This window comes from Salvia miltiorrhiza, chromosome 1 (genome assembly GCF_028751815.1).
Source record: "Salvia miltiorrhiza cultivar Shanhuang (shh) chromosome 1, IMPLAD_Smil_shh, whole genome shotgun sequence".
NCBI classification, from domain to species: domain Eukaryota; kingdom Viridiplantae; phylum Streptophyta; class Magnoliopsida; order Lamiales; family Lamiaceae; genus Salvia; species Salvia miltiorrhiza.
This window is the reverse complement of record NC_080387.1, coordinates 53,431,629-53,453,672: the sequence shown is the minus strand read 5'-3', so window position 1 is coordinate 53,453,672 and position 22,044 is coordinate 53,431,629. Positions and strand designations below refer to the sequence as shown.

Genomic DNA, 22,044 nt, shown 5'->3' with positions numbered 1-22,044 from the left:
TCACATTTTATGTTTATTGATACTAGTTTTACATGACCCTTCAATTTCTACTAATTAAATACAAATGCCTTTTCCTAGGAATACATGAATCATAATTGGTACTAATTTAATACTTCACTCGATTAATACAAGTTTACTTTTCAAAAAAATTCTTTGCGCAGAATGTCGAACACCGTCGGCGGGAGTTTTTGAGCTCTCACAATTAAATTCTCAAAGTTCAAAATTGGCTAGTAAAAACGATAACATATCGAATTTCGGGTAATTCAAAGGTATATTTAATTAATGTTATACAGTATTACTTGTCAAAATAAATATTACATTTGAAAGTGTTGCTTCGTCTGGATCAAAATGTTGTGCTGAATGTTGGAACAATACGCACAACCACATAGAGAAAAATTGCAGCGGAAATAAATAAAAATGGATGGGAAGACACAAGGAGATACAAAAATTCTTCAAGTTATAAAGTATAACTTGAAGACGCCTCATGGCAAAATGACTAAATCGATAATGAACAACTCACGTTCAATACCTTTACAAGACTCTAGGTATTTAACACATGACACTCTCACTAAAAAATAAAACTCGGTTCAAGAGTAATACTTCGAAACCTTACAAAATAAAACAACGAGTGTTGACTCTGATGTTATCCCAACATACGGAATCACACTCGTACACAATCGTCCTACATGGCTTGATTTCTATCTGTAAGCTCTAGTTCTGACTGGGAACTCTTCCTTGGCATTTATAGGCATCACCAACTTGCTCTCCAAGGCTTGAAAGTCGTGGATAGGTATAGGAGAGAGTGGTGGTATAGTCTGTTGAGGTTAGTCTACAAAGACCACTTCTCCCTTAGTTTTAGGAACTGTTTAACCACCTCTTCTCTCTCATCTTTATCTCTTTCTTTAGCTCCCTCTCTTCCAGACAATGGCTCGGTCAAAACACCTACACAAAATGTGGAGAAAGGCAAAACAACTCCATCTAAAACAATGCATAAACGTGAGTTTATTATAGAGTAAAAATTAACTCCAACAACATTCATATTATACTACCTCCGTCTCTTAAAAAGACATACGAGGGTGTGTGGCACGGATTTTAAAATTATATTATGAGTGGAAAATTGATATCACTTTATCATGAAAAATAAGGATAAAAGATAAATGGATTATGGTGAGGTAATGTAAAAATAAAAAATACATATTTTTATGAGACGGTCCAAAATAGCCAAAATTGAATGTTTTTAAGAAAAGGAGGGAATAGCATAATTATATTGGTTAGTTAATTAATTAAATTAAAATTCAATTCCTTTTGCAACTTCTTATTATTTAAAAAATGGAGTAGTATAATTATATATTGGTTAGTTATTCAAATATATATAGGTGAGCGTTCTAATAAGATCTCCTGTTTGTAGTGAGATCTTAGATTGATTTGTTGGTATTGATTTAACTGACTTATTCATTAGTCTCACATCTCACGAAAAATAACAATCTCACTAGATCATACCTCTCTATACATATATATACTATCAGCAAAAACCATTTTTTTTTGTTTTTTTTAGTATTACCAAAAAATGGTTTGATTCACGTGAATCTTTAATTTTCACATAAACAAAAACTTTTAATCGTTTTCGAATTTTAAATTAAAATGAACATTTTGATAAGAACTACATAGTACTATATGCTTTATAATTTGAACTAGTGGTTACTGTTCATATTTAATTAATCTAAAGATTGCTTTATATTTTGCCTCTTAAATTAATGCGTACGTTAAGGATGAAAGGAAATGAAAAATTGAGTGAACGGAAATTACAAAAATTAAACATGTATATTCCTTTTTATGACCAAGAAAAAAGAATATTATTAAGGGGAAAAAAAAAGGAATTGAAATACACATTATGAGTAGGAAGGAGGATAGAACCCCGAATTCCACGGCGGTGCCGGAAAACTTCTACTGCCGCTGACGCCTTCTTCTTGATACGAAGAAACAGAAGAAGAATAATGTGAATACAAACCAGCCAATGACGAAGCATACAACATATTCTCAAACAGCGTCGCCGGCGGATGCCCTAATTGCAGATCGCCCCTGCTCCCGAGCAGCTCCGAGTATTCCAAGTAGTCACTACCGGCAGTTTGAAAAAACGACTGCTGTGGCGCGGCGGCGGTGGGGGGCGGCGGAGGAGCGGAGATGGTGAATTGTGTGGAATATTGGGAAGGCTGAGGCGGCGGCAGGATGCGGACGTTTTCCGGGAAGTTGAGTTTGGCTCGGCTGCCTCGGAAGCGCAGCGCCGCCTCGTCGTATGCTCGGGCGGCGTCCTCCGCCGTGTTGAAGGTGCCGAGCCACACTCTGGCGGCTTTCTGTGGGTCTCGTATCTCGGCCGCCCATTTTCCCCACGGTCGTTGGCGGACGCCTCTGTATCGCCGCCGTCTTTCTCCGGTTTCTGGGTAGGAGGCAGTGGAGGAGGAGGACTCCGGTGGTGGCGTTTGTTCCGCGGCGGCTGCCGCTGGCTCTGGAGAAATAATATTTGTATTAAGTTTTTGCAATTGGATTTGATTTGAACATTCTAAATTCGACGACAATATTTTCTTTTGTCCATTATCAAAACAAATGACAGATATGCTATATTAATTCAACATGAAATTCTCATGTTTTACGTACATATTTTATTTCGCCATCATTTATGACTCGACTTACTGAAAAATACCAGAAATCAAATTTTATAATATATCCCATATGAAATGAAATCTCGTCTTTTACTACATTTGTACTTCATCATCATTTATCTGAGTTTGGTATATCCTATCATATATACTAAAATTAATTTGCTAGCTGATCATAAATATTCATCATGACCTACGCTACGTACGTAAGTAAACTTAAATATAAAAAGACCATAAAATCAAACGTTTTCAACAAAAATACAATAAAATGGGAACCATGTATCGAATTTCAAGGCCTCTGTAATTGTGTGAATTATATAAACAAAAGAATAATAAGACTATAAGAGAACAAGAAAATTCTAGCTAGAACACTGTTTCATAAACATGCAAAAATACTTACTATTTTTCTTATTTAAATTAATGGGTAAATTAAAAAACAAAATTTATGTTCATATAATAACATATTCAAAAAATCTAAGCAATCAAATACTGTAAATGAAAAAAAGAATCCGAGATTCAAAAAAAAAAAAAAAGGACAATAGATAACTGGGAAACAGAGCAGCTGCATGCTAAAAAAAAGTTCATCATAACTCCAAAAAGAACAAGAAAAAAAAAACATAAACCAATAAAATTGCAAACCTGATTTAGCAGCTCTAAACGAATAAAACTTCTCAGAAAACTCCGCCGCGCAATCCTCTCGATCGTGCCTCCTTTTCCGGCCGCTAGCCGAGGCGGAACTCGAAGACGAGTAAGCAGAGGAAGGAGAATTAATGGAGGCTTGGACAAAATCCCCACCGCCGCCACCACCATAAGACGACGAGATTCCGCCGCCGTTTTGCGGCTGACTAGACACCACGTGGGTCAGCGCTGTCACCATAGCCGACATCTCAGACGGCGGCGCCGCCACCACAGCTGAAAGCAGGTAATCCGATTGTTGTGGCTGTTGCATGTGGAAGTATGACATCGGACTCGCGGCGGCGGAGGTGGCGGTTTCTCTGCTCCACGTAGCCGGAAATCTGGCGTGATCGCCGTAGTCGCGTCCGTTCGCCACCTTTGATAAGTGGGGTGTTTTCTCTAATTTAATTTATTTTGATTTTTTGGATTCCTTTTTGGGTTTTATATAGTGAGAATTTATTTATCTTCGGTAGAGAAAGAATCATAAAAAATGGGACTATATAAGAAGGAAAATAGACTGGATGCAGAGATTCAGAGAATAGCTACAGCCGTTTTAGGAACAGTAGTTTTTAAATTAAATGTGCTCAAATTGGAACTGCATACATGGCAGAAAATATTTTATTTATTTGATTTAATTATTTTATGTCGATAGAAATTAGAAGGAAAAAGAAATATGAGGCTTGTAGACGACTTCGAATCTATACAAGTTCACACCCTTTAATTGAAACGAAAAGACCCACATCTATCCAACCTTACAAGTATATGTCAAATCGAGAGAAGAGAAATCATGTTAGAATTGAACTCTTTCCTTTATTCTAAATATTTGTAAGAATTTTAGTTTTATCTCTTAATTTACTATTCCTTTCTTTCAATTTAATAGGCCACAAGGACTGGACACGAATGTTAAAACATGAATAGTTTATAATAAAACATAAGAAAGAGTAATTTTTTTAATTTAAGGTATTTATAAAAAAATTAGAAGAAATAAACAAAGATATTCTTTTTTAAATAAGAAGAGAGGTAATTATGTGTGGATCACGATGATATGCATATGATGTAAATAATGAGTTATGTAAGATTATTTGTTATGTATTAACTTTTCATCTTGAGAAATGACCTAGTATTAAATTAAGACGTCCAAATAATGAAATATGACCTTTTAAATTAGGATGGATGGTGGAGTACTTCATTAGGCTAAATAAACTTTGAATTTACTCTGTTATTATGGCATGACTAATAAGAGGAAACAATGAAAATGCAATAATTATAATAATACTCTCTCTGTCCCTCAAACATATTCCTAAGATAGGGTGGCACGGGTTTTAATAAAAGTTAATTGTGTATGTGATGAGTGGAGAATGAGTCTCACAAAAAATGAAGATTGTAAGGATAATAGTGAGTGGAATTATTTCGAAAAGTAGGTTAAGAAGATGTTTGAGAGATGGACCAAAATAAAAAGAGAGCAAGATGTTTGAGGAACGGAGAGAGTAATTAATATAAAGTTGTTCTATTCATATGTAGATGGAAAATGAAATATGGTTTTAATTAGTAAAATGTTTTTCTTTCAATTATTAAATTGAAGTTTGAGTTACGAAACATAAATAATGAGTAATCATTATCGCTCATTCTTAAAATGAAAAATATTATCTTCGTCCCATTATAAGTGACACAAAATTTTTGAACACGTAAATTAAAGAGAATGTGTAAATTGATTAAAAGTGGTATAACTTAAATTTTTTTAAGAATTAATTAAATTTTACTCATTTATGAAAATATACTATTTATAATAGGACAATTCAAAATAAAATGCAGGCCATTTTTAATGATACACGAATAAAAACTAAGGTCTAGATGATTGCTTAGTTTGCTAGTAATTGAGTTAGTAACACTTTTAAATAATATCTTCAAGCCTTATAAATTGAGTTAGTAACACTTTTAGTTCGTTGGTTGATTTTTGGCATTGAAAAGTTTAGTTGGCACTTGGCAGTGGGATTTTACACATGCGTGATATTTCCTAAAGTAAGAATGTATTGATGTAGAAATTTGAGATATTCCTTGTTATCAATTCTTTATTTTCTACTCATTTTTTATATTTTTAATAAAAATACACATATAACGATATCATTTTATGATGTGTATTGTACATGTAATATTCAAGTGATACAGGTGAAAATATCATGCATAAAATTCGAATGTGTCAATTGGACTATATGACGCCAAAAATTACTAGCAAATTAAAATTGTCACTAAATTAATTTATGAAGCTTGATCGATGTACTGTATTAACTTAAATTCAACCTAAAAAGGCGTCGTTTAATTATAATTAAAACGGCGTCGTCTCGTTCAATTTCCGGCGATGACACGCTGGAAATCCGATTGCCACCTCGAATTCAATTTGAGGAAAAAATGGACGCGGGAAAAAATTGCAATTAATTTTCTAATTCATTGATTTCTGCTCAGATTTTTTTTATCATGGGAAAAAATCAAAAATCGAAAAAAATTGTGGTTTTTGCGGCAATTAACCCTTTAATATATATCACTAGATTATACGAATTTGAAGTCGCATTCACGAATTTGGTTAACTAAAATGCAATTTGTGTAATTGTTACACTTGTTTGTACTTTGGCATTTTTCCCTCTATAAAAGATTTACATCATATTCTTCAAATGTAAGTCACCTACTTCATGACCGAGTCAAGCAGAGGAATACTATATAATTAAAAGTTTAAACTATACGAATTTCAGTTCGAATTTGTGTCCTATAGTATTTTATAACCATGTAATAAATTATTAAATGATATTTGTCTCGATTAAGATGATCTATATAATAACCTCAAAAAAAAAAACGATAAGGACGAGATTCGGATTTTGGATAACAAATGTCAACAGTCATACCTATCCGTGTGGGAGTCAGCTTGGATCAACGCACACGTGGGTAATAGGAAGCTTCCTATAAGATCTTTTTTGTATTCTGACTCAACATTTTAATTCGAAATCATATTTTATTACTACATTCAATCAATCAATCTAGTAGAATTAAATATACGTCGATGTCGGAAGACGGTGGACACAACCTTTTGATAAAAATACTTTTTCTTCCCTTTACGAGTACTTGATGAATATAACTACTCCATTCGTCTCTCTATATGTGAGATTTTTTTTAACACCAAAATTAAGAAAAATATACTATTTTATTTGTAGGTGAAAAATGAGAATATATTTAAAGGGTAAAATTTTTATCAAAAAATGAAAGAGTAGTGAGACATCTTAAATAGAAAGAGTCTCAGATACAGTGAGACGGAGGGAGTATTAAAAGCTTTTATTTTTAGAATAATCTGCATTTGATTCTACGCAATTAAAAAAGAATATTTATATTCTAAATTATGGTCATTTAAAAAAAACTCTCATGAACTAATGATGACTATAATAACATATATAAACTATCTTAAAATTATAAAAAAAATATTAAAATAAAGAGATATATATATATATATATATATATATATATATATATTAGCAATTAAATACACAAAACTTTGGAGCTTTTAAAAAAATGCACACGACTTTTTTTTAATAGAAAATCATGACCTTTTAATTTTTCTCATTTCGTACAAGATTTCAAATTTTCCCAAAAATGAAGTTAAGTTGGCAATTGAAAATTCCAACGTGGCCAAATCGAATATGATAGAAAAACGATACAGTGCTCAAACATATCAAAATATTATCGTTTATAATTAAATATGTGTTTCAAATTTATGAAACAACGTCATGTACGTGTTATCGATGTGTTCAACGATGATCTTTTAAAAATTGTTCCATTCCTCCCATAAATGTTTCTTTCTCGGCCACTTGGAAGATCTGGTCATGAATCATTGTGTAACATATCTTGAATTATCTTCGATATGCCCCAAGTCCCCTTAATCGTACTATTTGTGAATTTGATTTGTTTGGTGTAGTTCATATATGATGACGAAACTAAAGATCAGACATTAATTATCACACTTAATTTAAAAAATTCTTTGGTCTTAATTGTGATGACGAAACTAATGTAGTTCATATGATGACGAAACTAAAGACCAGACATTATTTAATTGGTCACAAATTGTGGCATGCATTAATTGTGAATTGTAGTAGTCAATAGTGGAAACTCATGGTACGTATATTAAATTTTATTCTATCTTGCATTTTATTATGGCACTAATTTATTTCGGATTGTATCTAACATTGGTGGCAATTCATATATACTTCATTAAATATAAGTTATAGTCCATAATGTAGTCTTGGCTATTATGAAATGAAAGTAAAATCGATCCATAGGTAAAGAATTAATGAAAGTAAAATGTGAGTGCAAAATCCGTCGTTTGTAAAACAAAGGTCAAGTAAATTGAATTTGGTATTCCATCCTCGTGCTACATTGTGTCACGAATACAATAAAAAGCAAGCATCACACTTAAGTAAACTATTTCACATATAACAACAAATATCAAAAAGCTAAAAGGGACATTCAACAGTCAAAGGGCCATTATAACGAGTTTGTCTAAATTAAATCACACGTGGTCGTCAAAAATTACTCTAAAATCCAATATCATGGGAAAAGTATAACTTAATTAATTGTTCTTGCTTTTATTTTTTCGTTCTACCTCTTTTTCTCTCATTTTCTTTTCTTTTTTGGCATCTCTTATAACAATTTACACGCACGCGTGTCGCATATGGAATTCCAACAATAAATTAATGTTTATATTTTTTTCTAAAGTGGCATGCTATGACGACACGTAATATTAATGTTAGAACCGGGTACACGATCGAGATATTACAAAATAAATATTTTGAGATATTACAACTCAAAATAATTGAAAATATTACAAAGAAAATAATTTGAGAAATTACAACTCAAATAATTTTGTACAAGTGAAATATACTGTATAAATAAATTATACGTATAGACTAAGTCGAGTCGAGATAAATCTCTTCCCGCAAGAAGATTATCGCCCCGGTAGTGCTCTTCGGTTTAGGCGTATCTTCCCCAAAGGTAAAACGACTTCGTCTCGTCGGATGTAGCACCACAATCCGACGAGCTCCGGCGAACTGAATAGGATCAAGAACTGAGCACAAGTGTTGTGCAGAGAGTGTGTGTGTAGAAATGGCAGAATGCAGTATTTATTCGTGTATCACTGCAAGCTCTCCAGAGGTCTATTTATAGACATGTGGTAAGTATGAATTCAATACATTGAATTCTACTATGACGACTGGAAGCAGAAAAGGTTGAAGAAATGGCCGGTGGGCGCAGTCATTGAAGAAACTCAGTTGCAAAAATGAAGACGCCATGCAGAAGTCGAAGCTGGCGTGCTTCTGCTACTGCTCCTTCTGCTGCTGCTGATGTGTTGCTGTGGGTTGGGCCAAGAAACAATTTAGTTGGGCCAAAATTAAAATCCTGTTGGGCCAAAAAATAAAAGCCCAATGGAGTTGGTCCAAAAAATAGTTTGGGCCCCAAACACCACCCCAAAGCACCAATTGCCAAGATCCAAGTCCTTGGCCGCGGCCCGTACCCGACCCGCCCGTCCGGCCGATCGATCGTCGTCGGCGGCGGCGGCGCGCGTGTGTGTGCGCGCGAGGCTAGTACTTAGATCAAGCCCACTAGCAAGCCCACAAGTCAATTTATCAACTCCATGTGCTTTGCTATTCTTATACATGAAAAACATCTCTATGTTTTCCAATGTGGGATAGCATAACAAATGTTATTTTCCCTCTTCAACATTCAAACTTTGACATACAATATCTCACTCATCGGAAATCGGTTTTGAGACTTCAAGTATATCACGTTGATCTACTCGAGATGTAGATTAACATCCAATAATTATTTTAATTAAATAATAAATATTTAATTAAATAATAATTTTCAGATATGGCTTAAAACCATATTTCCAACAATCCCCCACATGAGTGAGAAATCAGTATGCGAAAGTATGCAAACACTTAGCTCAGTCCTCTTAAGATACAACATTGCATTTGGAAAGGTAGCTTGTGGCTTTGAACCTGCCATAGTCAATATTATCGAGTATACCGGCGGCCTAGTGGATTGTGTTCCTTGAACTAGTCCTCCTTGGTGTATACTGAGTCAACAATATTGACACAATATTGTTTCAATCCTTATTCGTTCTCACGTTTGTGTCCATTACAGGCCTTGGAACACCCCTTTGGATTCATAAGTGTTTCAATCGAAGCGGCCCCACTTCACACTTACATAGGTGACTCTTAACTCAAGTATCCTGCTATACTTGTCCTCTTCGAGGAGTTCTAGAGTCATTAAAAGTCAAAGACTTAACCTCACCACATGCAGGTTTCCGAACACTCACTGTTCTACAAGGAATAGGCAATTCGAGTGTTCAACACACGGATTTTCATAGCTTAGTTGTCCCATTGAACCAAGTTCTTGGGATCCTCCAGTCATCATGGTTGGGTTGCCACTATGATTATCCTTAATTTGTGGACTTCAAACCCATTCCCCCTAACAGTTTATACATCTGATCTCGATGGATACTTTTTGTCAAAGGATCCGCTATGTTATCAATTGATCTTATATAATCAATTGTGATAACTCCACTAGTGATCAGATGTCTCACGGTATTATGACGTCGACGAATATGTCTCGACTTACCGTTATACAAATGGTTTTGTGCTCGTCCGATAGCAGCTTGACTATCACAATGAATTATTACGGACGACACAGGTTTCGACCAACATGGAATATCCTCGAGGAAATTTTTAAGCCACTCGGCTTCTTCACCAGCTTTATCCAAAGCTATGAATTCTGATTCCATGGTCGATCTAGCAATACATGTTTGCTTCTTGGATTTCCAAGACACAGCACCACCCCACACAGTGAATACATAACCGCTCGTTGAAAACGAGTCTTTGGCATCAGATATCCAATTTGCATCACAGTACCCTTCAAGTACAGAGGGTTCCCTAGTATAATGAATCGCATAGTTTTGAGTATATTTCAAATATCTCAAAACCCTTTCAAGAGCTTTCCAATGTTCATTACTAGGGTTAGCTGTAAAGCTGCCCAACTTGTTGACCGAGCATGCTATATCGGGACGAGTGCAATTTGTTAGATACAACAAGCTCCCAATAATCTTCGCATATTCTATCGCGTCAACAGGTTCTCCCTTGTGTACACTCAAATGCACACTAGGTTCCCATGGTGTCTTAGCTATTGGCTTGTCAAAAGCGTTGAATTTCTTTAACACTTTCTCAACGTAGTGAGATTGTGTTAAAGTAATACCATCAGGTCTTCTTAGAATTTTAATTCCAATGATAACATCAGCTAAGCCCATATCTTTCATGCTAAAATTTTTACTTAGCATGCCTTTGGTTTCTTGAATCACTCGGGAATTACTTCCCATGATGAGCATGTCATCTACATAAAGACAAACAATAACATATCCGTTATTAGAATTCTTAATGTAGACACATTTATCGCACTCATTGATTCTGAATCCATTTGACAACATTACACTGTCAAATTTTAAATGCCATTGAAGCGGTGCTTGCTTCAACCCATATAAAGACCTTTGAAGTTTGCATACTTTGTGCTCTTGCCCAGGTACTACAAACCCTACAGGTTGCTTCATATATATTTCATCTTCCAACTCGCCATACAAGAACGCAGTTTTCACATCCATTTGGTGAATCTCGAGATTGTGCAAGGCAGCAATAGCGAGAAGCATCCGAATAGATGTTAGTCTGGTCACAGGTGAATAGGTATCGAAGAAATCGTACCCTTCTTTCTGCCTGAAACCTTGAACGACAAGTCGGGCTTTGTACTTATCTATAGTACCATCAGATTTGTACTTCTTCTTTAGGATCCATTTGCATCCTAAAGCTTTACTTCCAGGTGGTAGATCCACTAACACCCAAGTATGATTCTGCATAATGGAATCAATCTCAATATCGATGGCTTCTTTCCAGAGAGCTGCATCTGAGCCAGACATAGCTTCTTTAATCGTCACCGGTTCGCCATCTAGCATCAAGACAACATAATCCGGTCCATAGACATTAGCTTTTCTAACTCGTTCCCCACGTCTCGGTTCTACATCCATAGGTTTAGACCTTGGTCTTTTCCTATTAGGTGGTACATGATTAGAACCCGTGGCATCATCTACTTGAGTAGAATTACTAGCTACTTCCATAGGTTTAGAACCTGTAGCATCACCATCAACTCCATCATTAGAGTTCGATGTACCTTTATCCTTGTTAGGATAGATATTTTCAAAGAATATAGCATTCCTTGATTCTATCGTTGTCCCAACATGTATATCAGGTATCTCCGATCTGTGCACTATAAAACGATAGGCACTGCTATTAAGTGCATGACCAATGAAGATACAATCCACCGTTTTAGGTCCTATTGTAACTTGCTTTGGTAAAGGCACTTCTACCTTGGCTAAACACCCCCACACTTTGAGGTATTTATACGAAGGTTTCCTTCCTTTCCATAGCTCATAGGGAGTTACATCTTTCCCTTTGAGTGGAATCTTGTTCAAGATATAGTTAGCCGTTAAGACAGCTTCCCCCCACATGTTCTGGGGTAATCCCGAACTAATCAACAAGGCATTCATCATCTCCTTAAGAGTTCGATTCTTGCGTTCAGCAACGCCGTTAGATTGTGGTGAATAAGGAGCCGTCGTTTGATGGATTATACCACTTTCGTTGCATAATTCAGCAAACGGAGCTACATATTCTCCACCTCTATCACTTCGAACCATCTTAATTCGACATCCAAGTTGATTCTCGGCTTCATTTTTGAAGTTTATAAAAGCTTCAATAGCCTCATCTTTACTTTTCAATAAGTAAAGGTAACAATACTTTGTGCAATCGTCTATAAAGGTGATAAAGTACTTCTTGCCACCTCTAGTTTGCACGAACTTTAAATCACAAACATCGGTGTGAATAAGTTCCAATGGTTGAGTGCTCCTTTTTACCGATTTAAACGGTAACTTAGCCATTTTGGCTTCAACACAAACTTCACATTTTTCTTGTGAGTTGTATTCATCAACTTTTAGTAAATTCATTTTTACTAATCTCTTTATAGCATTTAGATTAACATGTCCAAGTCTACAATGCCATAAATCAGAACACTCAATCAAGTAAGCAGAAGAAGTTGATGCATCTTTATTGATTTTAGCCTTGGCAGGCTTACAAGCTCTTACACCAAGTTTGAAAAGTCCTTCGGAGGCATAGCCTTTCCCTAGGAACTTTCCCCACTTGCGTATTACAACATAGTCAGATTTGAAAAACAATTCAAAATCCTTATTCGTAAGCCTAAAGCCCGAAATTAAATTCTTTCGGACAGTTGGAACGTGTAATACGTCTTTTAATGTGATCTCCACGCCCGACGTGAGTTGAAGAATCACATCTCCCATGCCAAGGACTTGGGATGTCCGCTCGCTAGCCTCCATTATCGTTTTGTTTTCCACTTCCTTGTAGTTGTGGAACAACTCACGATTTATGCATATATGGACGGTAGCGCCGGTATCCACGAACCAAGCGTTCGGGTTGTCCACATGATTCACCTCGGAGATCATGGCAGCAAAGTCATCGTGGTTCCAATCGTCGAAGTCCTTCTCGACGTTGTTCACGTTGCCATTTGCTTTCTTCCGCTTTGGCTTGCGGCAATCCTTAGCCATGTGACCTTTTTTGTCACAATTATAACATACACCATCAAACTTTGATGGTTGACTACCGCTTTGCTTCCCTTTACCCTTATTATTAGGGTTAGGGCGACCACGTTTGTTGGAGGGTCCGCCTTTCTCGGCGAGATTGGCCTTTGCCTCCATCGGAGCTTTTCCCTTTTGATCACGACTTCTCACGTGATCCTCCATTTGAAGCTTGGATAACAATATCGGCACGGACATCTCCGAGCGCTCATGCTTCAAAAGGTTTTGAAATTTCCTCCAACTAGGAGGTAATTTCTCTATGATGATTGCAACGAGCAATGCATCCGCCAAGGGCATCCCTTCGGCTTGAACCTCATGTGAAAGATTTTGGAACTCTTCCACTTGGTCCATCAATGGTCGGGAGTCAACCATTTTATATTCCAACCATTTGGCAACGACATACTTGGTAGTATTCGCCTTGTCCACTTGATACTTTAGATCAAGGGCCTCCCACAATTGTTTCGCGGTTTCATGAACCTTGAAAACACGGTAGAGCCGTTCGTCCAGAGACATGAGAACGGTGTTACGGCACAGGTAGTCGCCGCGACACCAGTTCAAATATCCGGCACGAATTTCTTGGCTTGTCTCCCCTTCACTCGGGGTTGGAGGTTTATCCTCCATCAAGAATCCGGCAAACCCCACGGTTGTGAGGTAGAATAGCATCTTTTCTTGCCAATATTTAAAATTCTTGCCCGAGAACGTTGATGGTTTCTCGGCAAGACCAATAGTTCTGGATGTTTGCAATGGGGCCATGGTTGACGTTGAAGCGCCCATTGATGCAAACGAGGAAAACATTGACGACGTGGTTGAACCGATGGTTGCAGAGGTGGTGGCGCCGTCCATATTGACGTCGGTGTGAGCCATTTCTCGAACGTGTATCAACGGCAGAGAAATAATCTTCTTGCGATTGTTAGAACCGGGTACACGATCGAGATATTACAAAATAAATATTTTGAGATATTACAACTCAAAATAATTGAAAATATTACAAAGAAAATAATTTGAGAAATTACAACTCAAATAATTTTGTACAAGTGAAATATACTGTATAAATAAATTATACGTATAGACTAAGTCGAGTCGAGATAAATCTCTTCCCGCAAGAAGATTATCGCCCCGGTAGTGCTCTTCGGTTTAGGCGTATCTTCCCCAAAGGTAAAACGACTTCGTCTCGTCGGATGTAGCACCACAATCCGGCGAGCTCCGGCGAACTGAATAGGATCAAGAACTGAGCACAAGTGTTGTGCAGAGAGTGTGTGTGTAGAAATGGCAGAATGCAGTATTTATTCGTGTATCACTGCAAGCTCTCCAGAGGTCTATTTATAGACATGTGGTAAGTATGAATTCAATACATTGAATTCTACTATGACGACTGGAAACTCAGTTGCAAAAATGAAGACGCCATGCAGAAGTCGAAGCTGGCATGCTTCTGCTACTGCTCCTTCTGCTGCTGCTGATGTGTTGCTGTGGGTTGGGCCAAGAAACAATTTAGTTGGGCCAAAAAATAAAAGCCCAATGGAGTTGGTCCAAAAAATAGTTTGGGCCCCAAACACCACACCAAAGCACCAAGATCCAAGTCCTTGGCCGCGGCCCGACCCGTCCGTCCGTCCGTCCGATCGATCGTCGTCGACGGCGGCGGCGCGCGTGTGTGTGTGCGCGCGAGGCTAGTACTTAGATCAAGCCCACTAGCAAGCCCACAAGTCAATTTATCAACTCCATGTGCTTTGCTATTCTTATACATGAAAAACATCTCTATGTTTTCCAATGTGGGATAGCATAACAAATGTTATTTTCCCTCTTCAACATTCAAACTTTGACATACAATATCTCACTCATCGGAAATCGGTTTTGAGACTTCAAGTATATCACGTTGATCTACTCGAGATGTAGATTAACATCCAATAATTATTTTAATTAAATAATAAATATTTAATTAAATAATAATTTTCAGATATGGCTTAAAATCATATTTCCAACAATTAATACTATCAAACATTTGCTAGTTCTGACTGAAAGTTGTGGATATTTCAATCTTTTAGTTTATTTATTACGAACGAGAAATTACTTTATCTTAATTAATACGACCTAGCTAGCTATACATAATTTATGTAAGATGGTGTACATTCCACATAAGCGATATTCCAACTTCAATAACTTGTCAAAGAACTGTTTGTCGTTGATTTATGCATGCCTAGTAAAATATTCCTGTAGCTATATTTCATTGAAAAAGAGTCGTTATTTGAAAAATATGGGAATGTGGTAAGGCCTCTCGAGCTGAAAAGAATAGGTATATATATAAACGTTCCTTCTGCAATTAATATCGAATTGAGTGAAGTCAAGGATTCAATCCTAATTAATCGGACGTACAACTCATAATTTAGCAAATTATGCTGCTCTTTCTCAAAATTTAATACTTCCTCTGTCCCATTATAAATGTCTCACTTTCCATAACGAGATGTCTCATTACAAATGTCTCATTTCTTTATTGAAAACATATTATCTCTTTTATACCTAATATTTAAATAATTTTCACCAACCCACTTTATCTATTAACGACACGTTTCTTAATTTCCGTGCCCAAAAGTAATGGGACGCAGAGAGTAATTTGAAGGTCAGATTTTTTTATCTTGAGTTTTAAATATTGGATATTTTCATTTGATTTAGAAGATTAGATAAAATTAATCTCAGATCACGAGTAATGAAACGTCCCCTCGTCAGATGTGGAATACTCCTCTGCGTTTTTGCCCGCTCAAAAAAATATGTACATAATAAATATCAATAAAATGAAATAGGGAGCTGTGTATATTCAAATAAATTACACGTAGCGGTATGTACATTGAGATGTTTGAAATTTCGTACAGCACATGAACTTTTAGCAGCAAAGTCGGAAAGTGATTATGCGACAAAGGATTAATTTAGCCTACAATATTAGATTCGGTTTGAAGAGAAAAACGGCTATGGAGGGACCAAAAGTGAACAAATGACACTAATTATTTAGACCTGTAATTTAAACTGTCGCCATCAAAACATTCTTCTTTCAGGGTGCCCATGCGACTGCGACTGCGGCCGGAGGACTGGAAGGGTCAACCGAAGGGTGTAGCCGAGCTCGAATGAGTCGAGTATTTTTATCTTCAAGATTCACTCGTTTTGTTACTAAACCAAGCTCGATTTTTTTTTTGGCCTAATACATTGAAACGATCTTAATAAATTTTAATTTTAAATATTCGTCGTTCTTTTTAAAATTGGCTTAATCGCGAAATCGAATATCGCATGAAAATTATCTTGACGAGAAAAAGAAAAGAAAAAAGGGGTGAGGTGATCGGCTTTTACTGGTTCGCATCATTACATGAGGCCATCATATCATTGCATTGGGTTCATCAATTGAATGTGAGTAGGCCCAGCAAAAACGGCACGGCCACCTATTCTACTACCACAAATTATAGGTAGTTGATAGATGGAGACAAGCATTCCAATAAATATTATCGGGAGTATTATTCACTATATTCATTATAATTCCCGATATATTGGAGTTCTTTTAAAGGAATAAATTAACGATTTATTAGTCTAAAATGGGTAGTTGAATCACAGCTCCAAACACCACCGAAAAAAACGTAGTTGCAGTAACTTTCCCATAATGTTGAATCACATTCTTGTTCTACTCTTCATCTACCTTTGCTCCCTCCCTCTCACTACCAGCACCGATCACGATCGCCTTCCTATAAATTGATATAGTCACAGTATTGGCACATTGGCAATTTTCGACGTCATAAAATACAGTTGGCAATTGGCATAGGCCTGATATTTTTACTTTCAAACGAGCTTAATAAATTTAGATTTTAAATATTAGTCATTCTTTTTAAAATTGGCTTCATCAGCAAATCGAATATCGCATGAAAATTAGCTTGTTGAAAAAGAAAAGAAAAAAAAGGGGTGAGGTGATGGGCTTTTGACCGTTCCAATCATTATAGAAGCCCATCATATTCTCGCATTATGAAATTGGGCTCATCAATTGAATATGAGTCGGCCCAATAGAAACGGCACCCGCCACCTAGTCTACTACCACCGATAGTTTTTCTATTTCTTTTTCTAAAAAAAATTAACTGCCACCGGTAGTTGATAGAGAAACATTCTAAGTCCGCCAAAAAAATTGCCGCAATCTCCTTACTTCATATTTTTGTACATAATCCCACCATCAAATACTCCCTCCATCCATTAAGAGTATGGTACTTTAATTGAATACGTGATTTAATAAAATATTTGATGATTTTTATATAGTGGAGAAAAGGTTCTACCATTATATGAAATGAGTTATTGAAATTGAATAAGATATGAGTTTTTTTGTAGGATTGTTGAAATTGAATAAGATGAGTTTTTTGTAAATAATAAGTATTTGTAAGGATAGAAGATAAAGAATAGATATGGGACCATGTCCTAAAAAAGAAAGTAACATAGTCTTTGTGAACGCCCAAAATGACAATTGTAACATACTCTTGACGGACGGTCAATCTTTATTAAAATTTGTGTTGTTTCCTTTGGGGCAAACTTTTGAGGGATGGGGGAGCATTTAAAAAAAAATTATTGGTTGATTGGAGGAAAGCGTTTTATCAATAGATTGCGCTTTATCATCGAGGGATGGAGGGAGTATATTATTCATTATATTCATTATAATATTAATACTCGATAAATTGAACTTATTTTTGAAGGAATAAACAATAAACTGAACTTTTGTTTTTTCGATATCGGGTTGTTACATTGGCAACTGAAAAATATGACTGTTGAATCATGTTCGAATTTTAAAGAAAATGTTGTGAAAGAATTTTTTTTTTTTGACTTGGGGGAGTTGGGGAGGGGAGCAGTGAGGTTTGAACCCGGGACGTCACTGTTCACACACAAGAGGTCGCACCGCTTGGTGTCCCCTTGGGACAATGTTGTGAAAGAAAAATAAATTTCACTTCAATTAAGAACCACGTCAGTTCTTACAAGAAAGAAAATAATAAAATAACTTTTTGCTAAGTCTTGTCCCTACAATTTTCCCGTTGATTCTTCTGAATTTAATGAGATTGTGAAGTGCTGCAAAGACATACTTAGATGCCAAATATATGACACATGAGATTGCTAGAGCGGCTAAGAATTCCCTTTCTATTTGTACTGGTCCGTTTCATTAAGAGGGTGTTTAATCGAATTTATAAACCTTTTAAAATAATTTTTAAATTATTTAAGAGTTTATAAGTTCTTTTTAAAATTTTGATAAAATAAATTCTTAAAGAGCTTGTAAATTATAAAATAAAAAACTCTAAGAAGCTTTTCAAAAAATAAATTTTGAATACTGAATTGAATCGAATATTCAAATATTGTCTTGAATACCAAATTAAATATTCGAATATTATTACGAATACAAATTAAATATGGTAATATTGGATACTGTACGATTCAATCACAATTAAATATGGTGATATTGGATACTATACGATTCAATCACAATCGAGGGAGTATGCCGACGAAACAAGAGAACATACCATACCCCACGATACAAAGTCAAGAACTCAATCACCTCTAATTTAAGGCAATGATTATTTAGTGAAGTCCAACATCTAAATAATTCTAGTGATACCAAATTAATTGAAGCTGGCCATCTTTCTCATATCTTGAAAGTCTTAACTCCTAATCTGTCCAAGAAACAGGAACTCAAAAAGGCAGATTCGAACTCCTTTTTTTTTTTTTTTTTGATCAGGCAAAGTCATGTTAGATGTTAGTAGTTAGTTCTCCATCCACTCCAAGAGCCACCTTATCTCTCCATTCACCAAAATCCACCTTATATCTCCTTTAACGAACGATTAGCTAGATCAAACCCTGAAATCGGTTTAAAAAGATTATGAATGAGAAATTCATTAATTATTTTAAGGGGTGGTCCCATAGCTTTAATAATATTTAAATACATCACAGGTAAGTTATTATAATTTTGGGCATTACTGATAAAGTTATCGGCAACGAAGTTGTTACTCCCGAGACTTGAAGTCGTGTCTATGCTGCGCCGTCCGCAATTAAGGACGCTGCGCAGGCCCTTAGTATTGTAACACGTGTCTATCCTTTTGAAGCCGGTTCGACTGATGCACACGCGATTTAAAAGAGAGTGTCGTTTCTTTTTCTTCCACCAATTTCTTCTTTTTAGGGGACTTCCACCAATTTCACAAATAAAATACTAGTATCAGACTTCTCCATCTTCGTCTTGTCGACGTGATTCAAACTTCTTCCACCAATTTCTTTTTTTCTTAGGGGACTTCCACCAAAAAAAGATCCATTAATTTTTTGGAGAGATAAAATGGATACAAATGGTGCGTAGAAGGTAAGTTAAAGAGGAGAGACCGAGAGAAAATGAAAATCGGATGATAGCTTAATTTTTTAATTCTTTTTGAGAGGTGGGTGAGAGCATCTCCAATGGAGAGGCGACAGCAACACGGCGCACCGCGCGCTGGAGAGCCGCGGCTGTGCGACCCCGGTACGATTCATCACCTCGGGTCGAAAGGCGGAATTTGGGTATTGCGTGCGTTATGCGCGCATAAAATACAAAAAAAATAATGAAATTCAATATTTTTAAAGCTTTGGAGAAGACAAAAATGGCTGCTATGGAGAAGTTTGTCTTCTGGTTTTGGTTTGGGGCGGTGGGGGTGGGGTTTGGGTTGGGGCGGCTGGGGTAATGGTGGGCCCATGGAGGTATTCTGTTTATTTTTTATAATTCCTTTTAATTTTAATTCGTTTTAAAATTCTAAATTTTTATTGTAATTTTAATTTTAATTATGTAATTTTTTTCAGTTATTTAAATTGTGTAATTTTTATTTTTAATGTAACGTTTAATTTTAATTTTAATTGTGTAACGTTTTATTTTTGTTGTTGTTATTGTTATTGTTATGGTTATTATTATTATTATTATTCTTATTATTATTATTATTATTATTATTATTATTCTTGTTATTATTATTATTATTATTATTGTTATTATTCTTCTTCTTCTTGTTATTTTTGTTATTATTGTTATTGTTATTGTTATTGTTATTGTTATTATTTCTATTATTATTATTATTATCATTATTATATTGTTATTGTTATTAATATTATTTTTATTGTTGTTGTTGTTATTATTATTATTATTATTATTATTATTATTATTATTATTATTATTATTATTAAGTAGCTAGTGAAAGATTAGTAAAAGTAATCACAATATATTAACACTGCCATTTTTGTCTTTTACACCACCTTTTTCAGCTTTCTTAGTTTCCGTGCCGAACACCAACTGAGAACTTGTTTCATGGACGGAGGGAGTATATGATTTATAATTCTAAAATCAAATTCAAATTTTCTTACATAATAATAATAATAATAATAATAATAATAATAATAGTAATAATAATAATAATAATAATAATAATAAAGTATGATTCGTAGCTCTAAAATTTAATCAAGATTTGTTTATAATAATAATAATAATAATAATAATAATAATAATAATAATAATAATAATAATAATAATAATAATAATAATAATAATAATAATAATAATAATAATGTACGACATAAATATGATTTATAATTTTAAAAATTAAATTAACATTTTCTAATAAAGTATTATTCATTAAATTATAATTTGATAAAAATAAATTATGAACTAATTAATAATAATAATAATAATAATAATAATAATAATAATAATAATAATTACATTTTATAGAATAATACAAATAAGTAAGAATCCTGAGAATGAGGAAAAAGAATGCCTATGAAAAGTTAGGGAATAAGAATCCTGCAAAGTTGCACTACTTTCATTGTTTCAGGATTCTTATTACTTTCCTTGACTGATAAAAATTAAACAAAACACAGGAATTTAATATTTTGGAATCAGATTACTTCACATGCCAGAATTCGTGTCAAACAAACAGGCTCTTAGTAATCGTTATATTAGTAACTATTAATATTGAGCGAAGAAAAATTAATTTTGATACTTTAAATGATCATAATTTATTTATTTTAAATTTATTTTTTTATAGTTTTTAATTTAACATTCATATTGAGTATTTTTTTTATAAATTGAAATTAATGATTAATGATTTTCCGAAAAGAATTAAAATAGAAAAATTGAAGGAAAAAATTATAAGGAGAGATAAAAATTGGAGGTAAAAAATTCATCTTTTATATTATATATAGATATATTACTATGAGTTTGACGAGAATTGGTAGTAAAATTACTTATTAAGAGGTTGGGACAATACAAGCATATATATTAACTTAAACGTATTTGAATAGTTAATATTTGTAATTAGTGAGTAATAATTGATTTGAAATTGATTTCAAACTAAAAGTTATCTTCTTTTTTTTTTATGGAAATTACCTTGGGATGACCTAGTGGTTGGGGTGGTTGTCTGTTGTCCAAGAGGTCACAGGTTCGAGTACTCTCGGCCACAATAACCACTAGGTGGGGTGTGTGCGTGGTTTGTATTATTTATAATGCAATTTCATCAAAAAAAAAGTTATCTTTTTAATATAGTACTAATGCGCTCTCCCGTGTAATGCACGGCCACAATATATTTATTTATTTTTAAAATTTTAAATTATGTAAAAATGTCATTGTTTATGAGTTAAATTAATTAGTAACAAAAAGTTTATGTTAATCTAAATATTAATATTTGATTTAAAATAATGTGTAATAATAATGTTATCAACTTAATGAGTATAATATTAAATTCAATATGTAATGTATACTAATTGAATGTGTATAAGTAATAATTAAATTTATAGATTCTAAAGCAAATAATTTAAGTCAATATCATTGGTTAAGAAAATAACATTGAGCCATCAATATAACAAAATTAATAGCCGTCATTTAATATAACAATTTTGAACTCTTAAAGTCCATCCTCAATTATTATTATTAAAAGTTAATAAATCAAATTGAAAATTACCTTTTTGATTCGATTAGGTGTCAAATACGATTCAAGAATTACG

General features: G+C 34.4%; 2 protein-coding genes across 2 annotated transcripts in view; both read right to left on the bottom strand.

The window, feature by feature from the left end:
- The window catches only part of LOC130992384 (T-complex protein 1 subunit beta-like), a 629,300-nt gene that overhangs the window by 210,983 nt on the left and 396,273 nt on the right, over positions 1-22,044 (bottom strand). The window lies entirely within an intron of this gene.
- Positions 1,829-4,012, bottom strand: LOC130993013 (ethylene-responsive transcription factor ERF110-like). Its single transcript, XM_057917737.1, has 2 exons — positions 3,294-4,012; positions 1,829-2,503 (listed from the first exon to the last, which is right to left on the bottom strand). Exons 1-2 carry the CDS (start codon positions 3,616-3,618, stop codon positions 1,890-1,892), a joined length of 939 nt encoding a protein of 312 aa, XP_057773720.1. The 5' UTR covers positions 3,619-4,012; the 3' UTR covers positions 1,829-1,889.